Genomic DNA, 14,571 nt, shown 5'->3' on the forward strand with positions numbered 1-14,571 from the left:
GCTCGGCCACAAGACCCCCATCTCAACCGTAATAGCATGGCCGCTTAACGGACCGTGCAATCCAGCCCAATCGACAGCGATCGTCCTGTGTGACTATATTCTGGAGAGGGGTTTACAATGAATCGACACTTCATTGGGCCGACTGCCAGCTGAGGGTGTATGCCCTTGTCAATATCAACCTTCCACTAAGACATCCGTCTCGACTTTCGCGTTGCCGCTGGCTATTTTCAGCACTTTGTGCCCGTCTTCGTTATACGGCGGGACTCGGAAGCCATCTCCGGCCAGACTACTTTCCACTGAGACCCACCTGATCGTTATGATGTGTATGGTACAGAGTACAAATTGCGGCTCACGACGATTCCAACAAGGAGTCGTGCCGGGCTCCCTGACAATCGTTCTGCCTTGTCGGCCGACTTGCATACAAGTATCTGTGCACTGTCCGTACGTATGGATGGACGGTCGGTCAGAATGCACATTGCAGGCCTCGTGGTGAGTGGAGTGTGCTGTCTCTGCGGATGCCGGAGCATGGAGCCGCGGCAAATATTTAGTGCGCTGTGTCAGACTGCTTTGACGACATGACAAGGCGTCAAATGTGCCGGCCAGGGCATTTGACACTATTGAGCCACTCAGGGCGACCTCGCTTGGCGACCGGTCAGACTGAGGCGCTTCCAATGTTCAGGACCCCAGGCTTGTGCTCACAGATGATCAGATCAGTGGCTTGCAGAGGCGTATTCCACAACCCCCCCCCACGATGGCTTGCTCGGGACTCTTGCGAAACGTCACCCAGCCTGCCGCTTAGAGCTGTGCTCTGTACATCTGAACCAACGGGATCATGCCCCCGAAGCCAGGCTCTTTGCGGGAAGCACCGCGGGCGCGACAGGACGGCATTCCTTCTGGCTCCCCGACTTGAGATGGCACCGCAGTTTAAAGACGGACCTCGTGTGCTTCATAGTGAACGGACATCAGGCCTTTTGATGACTTGCTGACTTGGGTACAAGGGCATCGTGCGAATACAGCCTCTCGCCAGAGTTATTTCCGCTGTTGTCCGGCTCGGGAGAGACTCCACGAACCGATGCTGGTCCTCGGGTCACGCAAATAGCCGGGTTACATCCCATACGGGGGGTCGGCGACCTTTTCACTCTGGTCGTTTGTGATATGACAGGAAAACTGGTCTACTAGGGTGCGCCGCTTGTCATGCAAGCAGATCTCATCTAGCAAGATCGGAGATGGGGTGGAAAAGAAAGCAGCAGGAATCACTTGAAGGAGCGGCCGCAGTGTCTCAGAAACGGAGGGATGCACTTTGCACACGCACACAGACACACCGCCTACGGATACTCTGTGTCTGTACAGCTGGTCTCCTTGCAAAGTCGAACGAACTTTCTCGTCTACTGCATCCAATGGTGCAAAGGTGCGCGCGTCTGAGCGCACAAGAGCACACCAACTTGATGCGATGGTTTCTGGCTTGCGTGGGGACAGTCGCATCAGGTCGCGTCGTGCCAGAGCAATGGCAGCATCCGTAGCAGGATTGCCGAGCTTCTGGCTGGCCATCAAATCTTAATCATTTGGCTCCAGATCCAGACATGCAGTACCATCGCAAGTGTCTGTACGGTACTCCCACACGGGGAGGGTCCGGAGGGGTGTCATGCATTTGACAGGTCGACGACCCTGCAGCTGGTCAACTCCACCACCCCCTCGTCTCTGCAACCAGGCTTTGCAGACGGGGCAGCTCCGCAAGATCTCCAGCCATCGTGACTCTGAGCCAGAGAAACAGGACAGTTGGTTTTCCCGATTCGTTGTTTTACTCGGGAATTCGGGCTTTCTCTCACGACGCGTCGTTTTTCTGGTCGAAGAAGCAGTCGTGGCCACGGAGCGAGATGAAAGGGCTCGCCTGCCAGGGCGTTGCCAGGTTCAAGTTTGACAAGCAAGGGCTCTAAAACAACAAACGAAATACTGTTGCTGGAGTGGAAGCTGAAAAGTTCCGAGCCGCCGGTTTGGCGTGCTTCAGGCACATGTGAGCATTCGACGACCTATTTGATCCCAGAAGGGCCAGGTTCTTCTTCACGGAGACACACCTGGTAATTACGCTTGACTTGACGGCGTGACGGCGCAACATCGGAAACGTCATCCCACCAGTCCTGTGAAGACACCGCAGAGTCAAACACGGCGATGCCGACAGCAGCATCAGTGACCAAGCTCCCCCGAAGACACCTGTGAGGACTAGCGGAAACAGCTCTCATCTGGGAAGCAAGCTTGCCCCAAAGGACTGGCAAAAAGCTTCAACCAAGCCTGGCATGGCCCACATGGCCTCGGCCTTTGTAGGTTCTATCAGGAAAACGGCTATCCAGCTGCTCCTCATCCCCTAAGACGAGAGCAAAAGCATCGGAGCCGCCAAGCAGTTTGCGATAAGAGGAGGCATCATGATGTTGCGACACGATTGAAGTGTGACGATTCGAACATGTCATCGGATCTCCAGCTCCTGAGTCGGTCTGGATAGCAGACAGCTACTTCTCAGCAGCAGAGATCAAAGATTACATAACGACAGACTGACAAAGACGAATGCTGACCAAAGGGGCGTCATCACCCCATTTCCAATAACCCAGGTCGCGTCGCTCGCGTCGCCGAGCGGCGAGGTGTTACCTCGTTCCTCTTGCAGAAGTAGAAGTAGAAGTAGAAGCAGAAGCAGAAGCAGAAGCAGAAGCAGAACCAGGACCAGAAGCAGAGCTAGCAGGAGTTTCCAACGTCAAAGCGTTCGCAGACAAACCCACCGTCAAGTTTCACACCAGACTTCAAAATGGTCAAAGCACCGTGCAGCTCTGCGGCGTCTCTGCAGCCAAACCACCAAAGCCGCCCTCGCAAACCCCAAGTTCCTCATCTGATCTCCCAGGCCCTGGCGCTGGCCCTGGCCCTGGCCCTGGTCTGTTTTTCTCTCTCTCACTCTCTCTCACTCTGTCTGTCCCTGGGCGGCGGCTGAGAGCTGGATGATCGCATCAATCGGATTTGGAGCGTATCATGGCAATTGCAAGCCCATCCTGACAGGTACCCGATGTGAGAGTCCCCTCGGCTACCCTGTTCGCAACTAGCGTCTGGAAGGGGTATCGTCAAGCACGCGCGCTACGAGTACCTCCCACGGCGGTACCCAGCGATGTACATGCACCGCACCACACCACACCATACCACACCACGGATAGACCCAGCAAACTCTGACAGGTGGTGGAGAGGCCTGCAGGAACGGCTAGGCGTTGAAGCCTTGTCTGCCTTATGGAGAACTCGAGCGAGAGAGAAGGGGAACCTGGCCCCATCCCGCTAAACCCTCGGCGAGAGCCCTGGATGTCCGGAATACGAAACCCTTGCTGCGATAGCACGGCACTGCACTGCACTGCACTGCGCGATGGACGGCGGCGGCGAGAGTGGGCAGTCGGCGCACTGGCGTTGAATTGACATGCCACAGGAAGAGATTAACTCAGTTCAAGACGACCGAGTAGCATCATCTTCAACTTGGGAGCCATGCTACGGATACATGGCCGCACGTACTTTGCCTTTCACACACGCCCCCCTCCCCTCCCTCGCCGTCAACTTTCCCCCCCATAACATGTCATCCCGCCCACACCAAGCCAGCGACTTTGACGTTTTCACGCGCATCTCCCAATACGTCTTGCGCTCCAGCCCATCGGCCGGCCTGAATGTACCTACCCCTCCGAGTGCACACGGCAGACGTTGCGTGGCGGCGCGGCTCTTGCAATCTGTCTGCGTCTGCATGGGTAGACTGTCGGACGGCGTCTCTGTCCCTGTGGGGGGCCAGCCTCTAATGCTCTCAGGTCTGTGGTTCAAGCCGAAAACGGCCAACGAGAAGAGGACGGCCAGGACAACGACACCGGCAAGACGCCGAATAATCCAGAAAGAATGCTACGGGCACGCAGCAGATTCTCACCATCGCCCGCTTGTCTGCCGTTGCTCAGACCTCGCGCCGTGACAATATCTTTAGGTGGGGGATATACGAAAAGATTGTGGCAGTGACGGCTAGTCTCATCCACCCTGGGCCGGCGTTGAGGTGACGAAGACCACTTCTGGCCAGATGGTTCCGGCTCATCTCTGTATATTGCGGCAACCATGAAGCTGTACGCTCGTTGTCACATACCTTATTGGGCCTCTTCCCAAGCAATTTGAGGGTTCCTGCATGTACTAGGCAGTACATATAGCGTACATGGATGTCGGTTGCGTCGGCTGCATCGGCCATACTAGACGGGATCAACACCGCAAAAGAGTCCTTACTGCGTAAAGTCGAGCATTGCATCACCGCCTCGGCCGTCGGACTGGCAGCTCAGCCCCTGCTGCGTTGGACAATCGAGACCGGAATTTCCAATCGGCCGTCGTTGGAAATGTAGCATTTGGACTACACCGCTCCCGATCTACAGATGCCGATATCGAAACGGTTGCTACCGTTGCATCCCAGCGTTTGCGCTGCATCTCATCTCATGAACGACGGAGACAACATCCAAGGCAACATTTGCTCCCCCGGACGGGGTCTCCCGGTCTGGCCGGGAGCCTCATGGCAAATGACGCGGCTATCACCTCCGTTCCGTCCTCTTTTGCCGCGACCTCGGTGGCATTGTCAGTGTGCGGAGACCACCTCGAAATGGGACAGCATCCGCTCACCTGCGACGTCCATCGAAGCTTACCACGTGCCGTCGTCGGCAGTCATTTAACCTACATGCGTGCTACCAAGGTGTGCCAAGATCGTGCCGTACTTGGTAGTCGTCTTCATCGTCGACACACACCCAGCCTGTTAAGTGCCATCTCAGCAAACATGTACCTCGGCGTACACTGCCTTCCCTGCAGTGCCTGCGTTGTGTGTGGTCGCAACGAGGCTTTGGAAGCGTAGCAAGCTTCTGGCACCTCGGATTTGACAGCGGGAAGAGGAAGATTTCCCTCAAACTCCAGGCGGGCGGTAGGGTCAGACAGACTTTTGTCAATCTCGCCGTTTGTTGATCCCCCTCCCGCACCTCCTACAGCTTCCGCCTGCAGAAGGCCCGAGGGCGTTTGGGGGAAGTCCAGGATCCCTAGGCCGATGCAGAAGAAGGTTCGTCGAAAAACTCAAAATAAATATCCTCACCAGCACCAGCACCAGTACCAAGGCCAGGCCAGGCCAGGCCTCACGCACATGAACTGGCGGTCTGCTACCCCCGGACACACACAAATGCTACCCGCGTGCTGAGCTCGTCGTCGGCAGATGGATGATGTAAGGTCAGGGTCCAAGGAGAAGGGGTCCCGCCGATGTTTCGGCGCTGCTTTTCCGCTGTTCTGCCGACATATCCACAGACAAGACGGCGCGTTATCAACGTGACTCCGCTTTCGTATCGTCCGTTGCCGACCGCTTTGACCAAGACATTGGTCTCATTGTCCAGCACCGTCGTTGCATTTGTTTGCAGGTTAAGAAGAATCCTTGTGCTGCCGCATTGATATCACCAACCAATTGCATGGCATCAACGTTTCCTGTCACTGACGAAAATAACGACACATTGATGGTAATCACGTATTGATTTCGGCAGAGCGTAGGTGCAAAATTAACGCCACATCGAACCCAAAATATAGCCATTAAAACCATGATAAGTAAGTCCACATACAGGCTCGGTGAGCCTTTAAAAAGACGACGATTGCCGGTCGTCGTCGCGAACATCGAAAACACTCCCAGGTCATTTACAGAGCAAAAAGCGCGGCGAAGAGACCACCAAGCAGCGCTCCAGGTCCCATGATGGGCGCCGCGTTGGCCGTGCCCGTGGCAGAGGGACTCGACGCGGTTTGGCTCGCACCGGTGGCCGCCGCGCTACCAGACGCGGTGGCATTGGCGCTCTTGCACACCACTTGATCGGGGACAGTGACGCCGGCACCGGTGCAAATGTCCTTTGCGTACTTGACGGCAGTGTCCTGGTCAGCCTTGGGACAGGCGTCAGCGAGACAGCAGGCGATGCCGTCGAGGAAGCCCGAGTTGGAGCAGATGCACTTGATGTCGAGGTTGCTGCAGCCGGCAATGGCAGTGCCTGACGTGTACTTGTTCACACATGTTTGCTGTTACCAAGGTCAGCCCACGAAGACGCCAACTGCTTCCTCCCGCCGACGCCAGATGCGACGTCAGGGGCAGGGGGGTTGAGAGCGAGAGCAAGAGGGGTACGGAGGAACAGGATGCGAACGTACTGCGCAGGTAGGAAGCTGCTGGACTTGGGCGCCGGCAAGCCCGGCAAGGGCGACTGCGACAATGGCGAACTTCATGTTTGGCAGGTTGCGGTATGCGGTATGTGGTGCGAGGCGCTCGGTTGTGTGTTTGTCTCTCACTCTGATGTTCACTCTGAGGTGTTGACAAAGCCGCGTGAAGATACGTCTGAGCGTGGGAAATGCAGCCGACAGACGAGAATTGCGACCTTGAGGGACAGATGGAAAAAGGGAAAAGGGAAAACCGACACAGGTGCACAAAGGACGAGAAGAGGGGGAAGATTGAGGCACCTGATGGTTTGCTAAACTCGTGGTGCTTACCCCGATTCAGTCATGACTTACTTCAACCGCGCGCCACCAATCCTTATTTTTCCCTTCACCTTTCCATCCGCCTACTCAATATCGACAGGGCCCCTAGGCAATGGGACACTCTTTTTTTTTCTCATGATGAAATCACACCAATTACAGGGTCGTATTGCCGGCATCATAGGCGCGCCTAATTGGTCGGCGGGCTGCCCCTTTCGGCTCAATAGGCTTTTAGACTTTTTGACTCTGGAGCTTGTTGGGGAACTCATTTGGGGCAGGGGAAATGATTAGCATGCGTGCTAACGGCCGGCTGGCAGGGTCGCCCAGGTCCCCCGGGGAACGTTCCCAGCCCACGGAAGACCCGGAGCTCGCTGTGCGGTGCGGTGCGGTGCGGTGCGGTGCAGCGCCCTCGCGTTCCTCGACGACGTCGTGCTCAGTAGAGTGGGGAGGAGATGGTGGAGGAGGAGGAGGAGGAGGAGGAGGAGGAGGAGGAGGAGCAGGCACTGGGACGACACGGTCCCGGGGAATGTTCTATCTTTCCAGTTCAAAGGCAGGCCGCCCGGGGGCCCGGGCAAGCCGGAACCTCCGTGTTTACTTTTGCTCTGTTTCTTCCTCCCGCCCCATCCCCTCCGACATTCCCTTCCCTTGCCCTTCCGTGACGTTGTTTGGGTTACCGCCGAGTCTGATCGCGAGAAGGCACTGAAACGTCGTCCAAATTTCTCACAGGCCACGGCCGCGTGGCGCTCGCTTGTCTGGATTATTGGTCCGGATGGCCAGGTCACGTCCTGTCCGGATGATTCAAAGAAGGGGGAAAACTCTTCTTTTCTTTTTCCTCTTCTTCTCTTTGCGTCCACTCCGGATGATGTTCAGCGGATTTTCTGCTCCGTCCAAGTAGATGAGGCGGAATAAGGCTGGGATCAAGGCTGATGGAGCCCAGATGAAATCATTCAATTCCGTCACCCAAGACGGGACGTATGTACGTACAAACGACATCGTCATCGCGCGGGGGTCCAAACACCTCCTTAGCTCCCTCGCTCAGCCCTCCCACCCTTTTCTTTTTCTTCCCTCCCTCCCCCAGTTCCAGGGATTTGGGATCGCAGGAGAGACACAGACATAGAGAGAGGAGGAGGAGAGAGACATGGGCGGGCACCATCGACCACGTCCATTGGGCACCAAGACACACACACTCACATACTTCACACACCCATATGCATCGAAGACGCAGCAGCTCGTGCGTCCGCTTCACTTTGACTTGCTCAGGGAGGCTTGGACTTTTACCCATCACTAGACCGCCTGCAGACTACGGGCCTGTCGCTCGTTGCTCGGGCCGCTTCCTCCTCCTTCATGCTTTGGGGGCCAACCACAAAGCACACGTCGAGACATTGGGAAGCTAGGGAAGGGACGGCCGCGGTCCCCGTCAGAGACATACCTAGCGCACATGCAGGCATATCGTCTGATCTCACCCCTTACCCACATCATCGCTCCGTTTCCCTGCAGGCAGGTTGCTCGCGTAACACGAGACAGAATTATTGACGCTGCGGCTGACATCTTCTTTTCTTCTCGCATGATGTTCATGTTCTGCAGCCTCACGTCGTGCTACCCGAGGTTTTTTTTTTTTTTTTTTTTTTTTTTTGGGATGTACGATCCATCCCCTTACACAGAGAGACTGACGCACGACATGATTCGCTCCGATCTCGTGTTCACGTTGCGCAGCAGAAAGTTCCCGATCCGCCCAGCGGGTCTCTGCACACGCCGAGCCGGGCCAAGAGCCGACCGAGAAAGCTTGATAGGCGGCGGGGACGGCGGCAAGAGAAACGGAACAAGGACGGGGAACTGCCTTGTTTCCCCCAGCTATAGACTTGAGTGGGATGGCGAAGATGCTCCTCATCCCCCTAGAAGACGGGAAGCTTCCTTCCTCTGTTTTGCCTCAGGATCCACCAGTCTTGAACGGAAGATCTGAATTGAAGATGGCAATCACCGTCACATCTGGGTTACTGATCGATTATTACCCACATTTGACTTACATCGGTCACACAGGAATCGATAGAAGTGTCGGCATGCCTGCTCCTTCAGGGATAGATGCAAGACCCTGCATGCTTCTCTGGAATCTCCGCAAGCAACTATGGATCGGCTATCGAACCCGACGCAGGCCTCAGGAGGTTGCAGATGGAGGGGCCGGGCAAGCCACATGACAGGCCGGGACGATGCGGCGTCCGTCCCTTGGGCACGCAGGACGCAGCCGCATGAAGGCTCAGTCCAGGGCTGGTCGAGTTGACGCCCCTCCCCTCCCCGCCGGGCAGTCGTTCTCGGCTCCTCGGCGAAGAGTTGCTTGGCCTTGGTCCGTCGTCTCCTTTGGGCCGGCCAAGACAATCATCCGTGTCACGTTTGACAGATGCGGGCTGATGGCTCTCTCTGCTCTTCGTGTTCCCTCTCTCCACCTTTTACGGGAGAGGAGAGCACACACAGCAAAACACACACGAAAGGAGAGAGGTATGTGCGGACCTAAGCGCCGGACCGCCGCCCGTCCTGTTGCCGCGCATATACTTTCAATAGTGGCGCCCGGCTCTCCTCCGCCTTATGCATATTCCTCGCACCGGCGGACCTAGCGCTAATTGCGCCTGCGTTGTTGGAACCGCGTTCGTCCCCGTTCTTGACCTCGTATATCATGGCATTAGAGGTGCACCGCCGGAACAAGAGCCGTTGGGGCCGATTGTTGCCGACGACAAGAAGCATCTACTAACTACCCGTTGAGTCAAGCGTCGAGTTATTAGTTGGCATGTTTGGCATATGCCAGCTGAATACAGATACAGAAACTGGCTTACACTCACCCACCCCTCGAGCTCTCTCCCCTACGTCCACATCAAAGCCACAAACGCCAGCCACAGCGCGTAGCTTCATGTCTTGAACGTGACGACCAAAGACGGCGTGGGCAAGCGGCAAGGACCCTGGAAAACGTCGTGGTTCGCCATTGGCGCAAGCCTCAAGAACAATGAAGCCACACGTCACAGGAGTGAAAGAGGACAAAAAGAAAATGCACGGCCTCGTCCATCGACGTCTTGTCTTTGCCTTTCCGTGTCTTGTCTTTGACGTGGAAGGAATGTGTCGCGGTCGTTGGAGGGGACGAGCGGGGGCGGGAAAAGAAGAGGCTGAATCCGAGCGACCACGACGACAGGTTTGTGCTGCAAGCCCAACACCGCTTGGGCATGTTCCTTTTCTTTACATCCCCCTTGGGGCCCCAATCCGACTTCCCACACGCCCCCCTTTTCCTTTCCCCTTTCCCCTTTTGAGAGAGGGGTCTGATCTGTCTGACCTGCCTGCCTTGCCTACCCGGCCGAGAGACCAAGATACACGCCTTCGAGGTACACACCAAGCCAGGCCAAGCCTAGCTAGAGCAGCCGCACCCCACGGCCTGGGTACAGGCGACACTGCATCTGCAATTTTGCAGTCATCTCGATGTGTTGGGTTCGGTAGTTCCTTCCTTCTGTCGCTGTCCTACTCCACTAGTTCCCTTGTCCACCACCTAGATGGTTCATTGTGCTGTTTCTCGAGTCTATGTGGAAGGCTGGTAAATGTGGCTTGCGCTTGATTCCCTCTGACGTTGGTTCTCTCGGCCTTTTTTTCCAACTGGTGCGAGGGCGGTTACGGGAGTGTCTGTTGGTAGAGGTGGCGTTTAGGTGGCGTTCGAGGGAGGCATTCGGTGTGTGTAGTAGTAGCACGCGGAATGACCGAGGAACAGTTCGGCCCGTGGCACTGGCAGATTCAACGCGGAAACCGAAGCCGACGCGGGTGCATACCCGGTGTCGGCGGTCCAGGTATGTAAGTACACCGGAGTTTGGTGAGGTTTGACGGAGCACGCCGCGATGTATGAGCAATCCTAGCGATGGATATAATCTGGCATCTTATTATACAAGGAAACTTGTGGAGGTACGTTACACACTCGCAAACTCGCGTCAACTCTTCGCATATCACGTCAAGTATCGGAGCCCCCAGTTTGGTACGATCAATCGGCCTCCATGGGCCTCTGAACAATCAAGAACGCCTCGTCTAAACTCGGAACTTGATATCCACAAGTACGAGGATGACCAGTTCAGATGCGTGTTGATGAATCACCCTCATGTTACTATGCCTGTGGCGCGAGGGGAGTCTTTGATGATAACCCAATTCGCCTGTTATGTGTAAGATGCGTTTCCCATCAAACTGCCGATAGGATGTCTCCTGTTGATTCTTGTGAGAGGCAGACCGTATCCCAGAGGCACGGGGAGGGCACGGGAGGTCGTGGCTTTCCTCGTGCTGGAAGAGAACGGTGCGGCATTATTAGGCAATGGGCAAGATTCAGACTCGGAGATGTCCAGCTGAGGGACACCCCCTTCCGGTCCCAGGCGGGCTAAGCATCACCGGGGGCGTCTGAAGGATCATGATTGAACGGCTTGTGTGTGTGTGTGTCTGTCGCGCTCTCTGCGGCTTTCATCTTAAGAAAGTCGCTCTCTAGACGGAGCCAGTCATTGGCAGACAAGAAGGAGAAGAAGAAACCGAAATAAAAAAGGAGGGAGCGCGGAGCATCTCATGCAAGGGTATCTCTCCAGTCTAAGCCCCCATCGCAATCCAAGTGTTCTGTTTGTGAGTGCCACTTCTCTTCTCTTCTTTTCCCTCTTATCTTTGTTTTGTTGTCTGTTCAGTCGAATCAACCATATCTGCGAGCCGCTCGCAGCCGTAGACCCGTCGTTCTAACCTGATCGGTTCCTTCAACCTCTGCTGTAGATTGTAGTGTCATCTGCTCCTCTTCAACATCCACCTCATCTTCCTCATAGGCGCACAGCCGCAAGTTGACAGCCAAACTGGTTACAGTAGGGTCATCAGCCCTCCTGAGATGGCATCGCCGTCGGGTAAAACTCTGGCAGGAACCGGGTGTTTGTCGGGCTGAGGACCAGCTCTGGGTATATGCCCTGGATGATGGACCAACACCACCTAGCATCGGCATCGATATCCATGAGACTCTTGAACCATTCAACACACAGAAATATGGTCTGCCTCGCCTGCGCGTTCCACGCGCCGGGTCTCTTGAACTCCTCCTTGTCCTTCTTACCGATACTGAGACACACCGCCTGCAGCCTCGGGTGCGTGATGGCGAGGCGTAAGATGATGAGAATCCCCATCAGGTTGTGCGACCAGAAGTAAAGACCATGGATCAGGCGCTTGCTGTGGCACATCGGCGGTATGATAATGGGCCAACAAACACACTGCCGGAGGTATTCCTCGGCCCCGACGAGGTCTTGAGAAGACAGCTTGTCAGAATGCACGACCCGGTAGATATAAGGACGGTACAGCAGACACCGCAAGTAACCGAGACGAGTGCGCAGCAAAGCTTGGAGTATGGCCTCGGGCGACGCTGGCTGTGTCGGAAGAACTCCCGTCGCGATCTGCTGCTGTGCCATAAACTGGTTGCTGGGAAAATACACGGAACCGATTGAAGACATGACCCCTTCCATGCGTTCTTCCCCAGGGGTAGGGTACGGCGATGGGTATGGCGTGGGATACTGCCCTGGGAACGGTGTAGGGGTCATGCTTTGGTTAGTATTCCACTGAAGTCCTTCCATCAACTGCGATTGCCATTCGTTGAGACTACTTTGCATCTGGTCAACTGCAACGTGTAGCTCATGGGAAGCCTTCTCCTTGGCCGTCTGCGTAAACAGCCCCGGACTGGAGGCCGGCCGCGTCGAAGCTGGGTGAAGCGAGATCGTTAGCGGGTTACATCCCAAACGGATCATCGTATGGTGGGTGGCATGGGGAATGCCTCCTGCTGCACTTGCGATGGTGCAACTCAGAACTGGCATATGACGACAGAGTCATCGCTGAGCGCCAGCGAGAGGAGAGTGGTCAGAGTCAGAGGCGCTGCTGAGAAGTACTCACCCGTTGACAATGTGCGATGTATGTCGAGCGCGAGCTTCCGCATGCTGATTTGCGAGTAAAAATGCTCCTCGTAAATGCCGTACCCTGCATCTGGGACCAGACTATCTGAGAACATATCTGGCCACATTTCGCATTCTGTCTTACTGAGCGATGTCACAGGCAACTCGAGCTCCAGGTTGAGTCCCCTGTTCAGTAATCATTCGTCAGACAACTCAGACAGACGTGGAGGGATAGACACAGGGGATGACAGGACTGGCCGGGCGTTGATGATCCAGCCAAACACCACGAGGGGGTGGGAGGGGGGTGCGATTAAAGCAGACGACGCGGACGCGCATCGTCATCAGGCTACAGGAATGCGCCGTGAAATGGAAGATGGGGTTGGCGATGACGATGGGGATTAGGGGTCCAGTTTGGGGCGTTGAGTTGGGGGTCCAACTTTTTTTTTTCTGGATCGTTGAATTGAACATGAAGGGAAAGGGGCGATGGCACATACGTTTCTGTGATGGAGCAATGCCAAAAAAGCCGCCGCATCAGATCTGCCTGCGTCTGAGATCGGTCCTGGCCAGAGCTGCTGCAGGCTCTCATCAGCACATTGGCCAGTAAAAACAGCGCACCGGATGACCCGCGGCAATAATGGGGGTAGAGAAATCTCACCCGGCAATCATCCTGTGGCAAGCCAAGGACGCGTGAACGGACATAGCTCGGAATTCCTGCCTCCATCTTAGCCAAATACCCACGGCAACCCCTCCTCTCGCCGTTTCTTACCATGTGTCGAGAACAGCATTCATAGTACAATCTGGTCGTGGAAACCACCAAGCTCGAGTCAGCCAAAAAATTTCTTTTTCCAACAATCACACCCAAAAAGCGCGGGTGCGGCTCCCGATGCGGGCACCTATGGGACGGGCCCCCGGGTCCGGTCCCGGTCCCGGTCCCGGTCCCGGGTCCGGCGCCGGCGCCGACACGGATCCGGATCCCGCCCGGATCCCGGCGCCACGCCCGGCGCATCCCACCCTCCGATTACGAGAACTCACCCTGCTAACACGAAGACCTGTACGGCTTCGATGGTGGAATCTTCCATGAAGAATCCCATGCGGCGTCTCGCCTCGTTGAAATAGTGCAGGCCCGGCGGTTGGTTGTCCATTTCCATACTGGCACCCCCAGTTGAAGCCATGTGAGCCAGAGCAATCGTCAGAAACACCAGAGCGCATTCTGCGCTTTCTTGCGGAACTTTACCGCTGACTGCAGATGACAGTGTTCTCTTCATGAAGTACTCCTGGTCTAAAACAGGGTGCATCAGGTGGAAAGTACTGAAGTATATCGTCGATCCTTGCTCCAGCCATTCTTTGTCGGCATAACTCAGGGTCGCACCGCCCGCAATATTCGGTCTGAGAACATCATGCGAAAGTTTCCCATCGCGTCCTTGGCTTTCCATTAGGATCGACGTAAAGTTTGGCTCCAGGAGGGTCTCAAGTCCCTCTATCTTGGGCTCAGCAGCTCGAAGCATCTCCCATACTGCACCCCACCGCATCATTTGATGAACGGCGGACACGTACTGCAGCTGCGTCTGTAGGGGCACGGGCATCTGCAAACTCGCCGTCGCGGTTTGTGACTGGTAGCCGAAAGGGTCGAAAATCTGGTAAAGTCTAGAAATGTCTCCGCTGTTCTCATAAATGTGGTGGATTTTGGGTTCGATACGAGCTAGATAATCTCGAATTTCTTCCATAGTTCTGTCTTTCCTGTCGCACATCATCTAGTTAACAAAGGCTGACAAGGATCCCTCCGGACAACCCCCGGCGAGGCAGTCCGCAGGGATTGAGAGAGGAATGCTGGGAACAGACGTGCAGTCGTTGATGCTATCGGAGTCAGAGGAGGGTTAGGCGGGAAAGGAACTCACTTCGTCACGGGCGGCGCCGCGTAGTCGCACTGGAACCCTCGCTGTTTGCAGAAGCTGCACTTGGGTTTCTCCGCGTCGCATGCCTGCTTTCTTCTACGGCAGGTACCGCATGCCTGTTATCATGTCAGGTTTCTTCTGGTTGACAAGAAAAGGCCAAACAGTTGCTGGTCGGCAAGGGAACAGCTATCGGACGGCGACAGATCGAGATCGCCAAACTCAACGACCATCGGCAGCCAAAATTACGAGCAAAGCCACGTCGT

General features: G+C 55.7%; 3 protein-coding genes across 3 annotated transcripts; all 3 read right to left on the bottom strand.

Annotated features, from left to right (window-relative positions):
- Positions 1-5,694: 5,694 nt before the first annotated feature.
- On the bottom strand, positions 5,695-6,264 carry COL26b_004379 (uncharacterized protein; the record flags this gene model as incomplete). The annotated part of the gene is made up of 2 exons (XM_053177257.1): positions 5,695-6,063; positions 6,190-6,264. The coding sequence occupies 2 exons, from the start codon at positions 6,262-6,264 to the stop codon at positions 5,695-5,697; spliced, it is 444 nt and encodes a 147-aa protein (XP_053038853.1).
- Positions 6,265-11,363: 5,099 nt separating this feature from the next.
- COL26b_004380 (uncharacterized protein) lies at positions 11,364-12,460 on the bottom strand (the record flags this gene model as incomplete). The annotated part of the gene is made up of 2 exons (XM_053177258.1): positions 11,364-12,229; positions 12,418-12,460. 2 exons carry the CDS (start codon positions 12,458-12,460, stop codon positions 11,364-11,366), a joined length of 909 nt encoding a protein of 302 aa, XP_053038854.1.
- A 984-nt stretch (positions 12,461-13,444) lies between these two features.
- COL26b_004381 (uncharacterized protein) lies at positions 13,445-14,140 on the bottom strand (the record flags this gene model as incomplete). The annotated part of the gene is made up of 1 exon (XM_053177259.1): positions 13,445-14,140. The coding sequence occupies one exon, from the start codon at positions 14,138-14,140 to the stop codon at positions 13,445-13,447; it is 696 nt and encodes a 231-aa protein (XP_053038855.1).
- Between the last annotated feature and the right edge of the window lie 431 nt (positions 14,141-14,571).

Source organism: Colletotrichum chrysophilum (assembly GCF_026319265.1).
Source record: "Colletotrichum chrysophilum strain AFK26 chromosome Unknown scaffold_26, whole genome shotgun sequence".
Classification (NCBI taxonomy): Eukaryota; Fungi; Ascomycota; class Sordariomycetes; order Glomerellales; family Glomerellaceae; genus Colletotrichum; species Colletotrichum chrysophilum.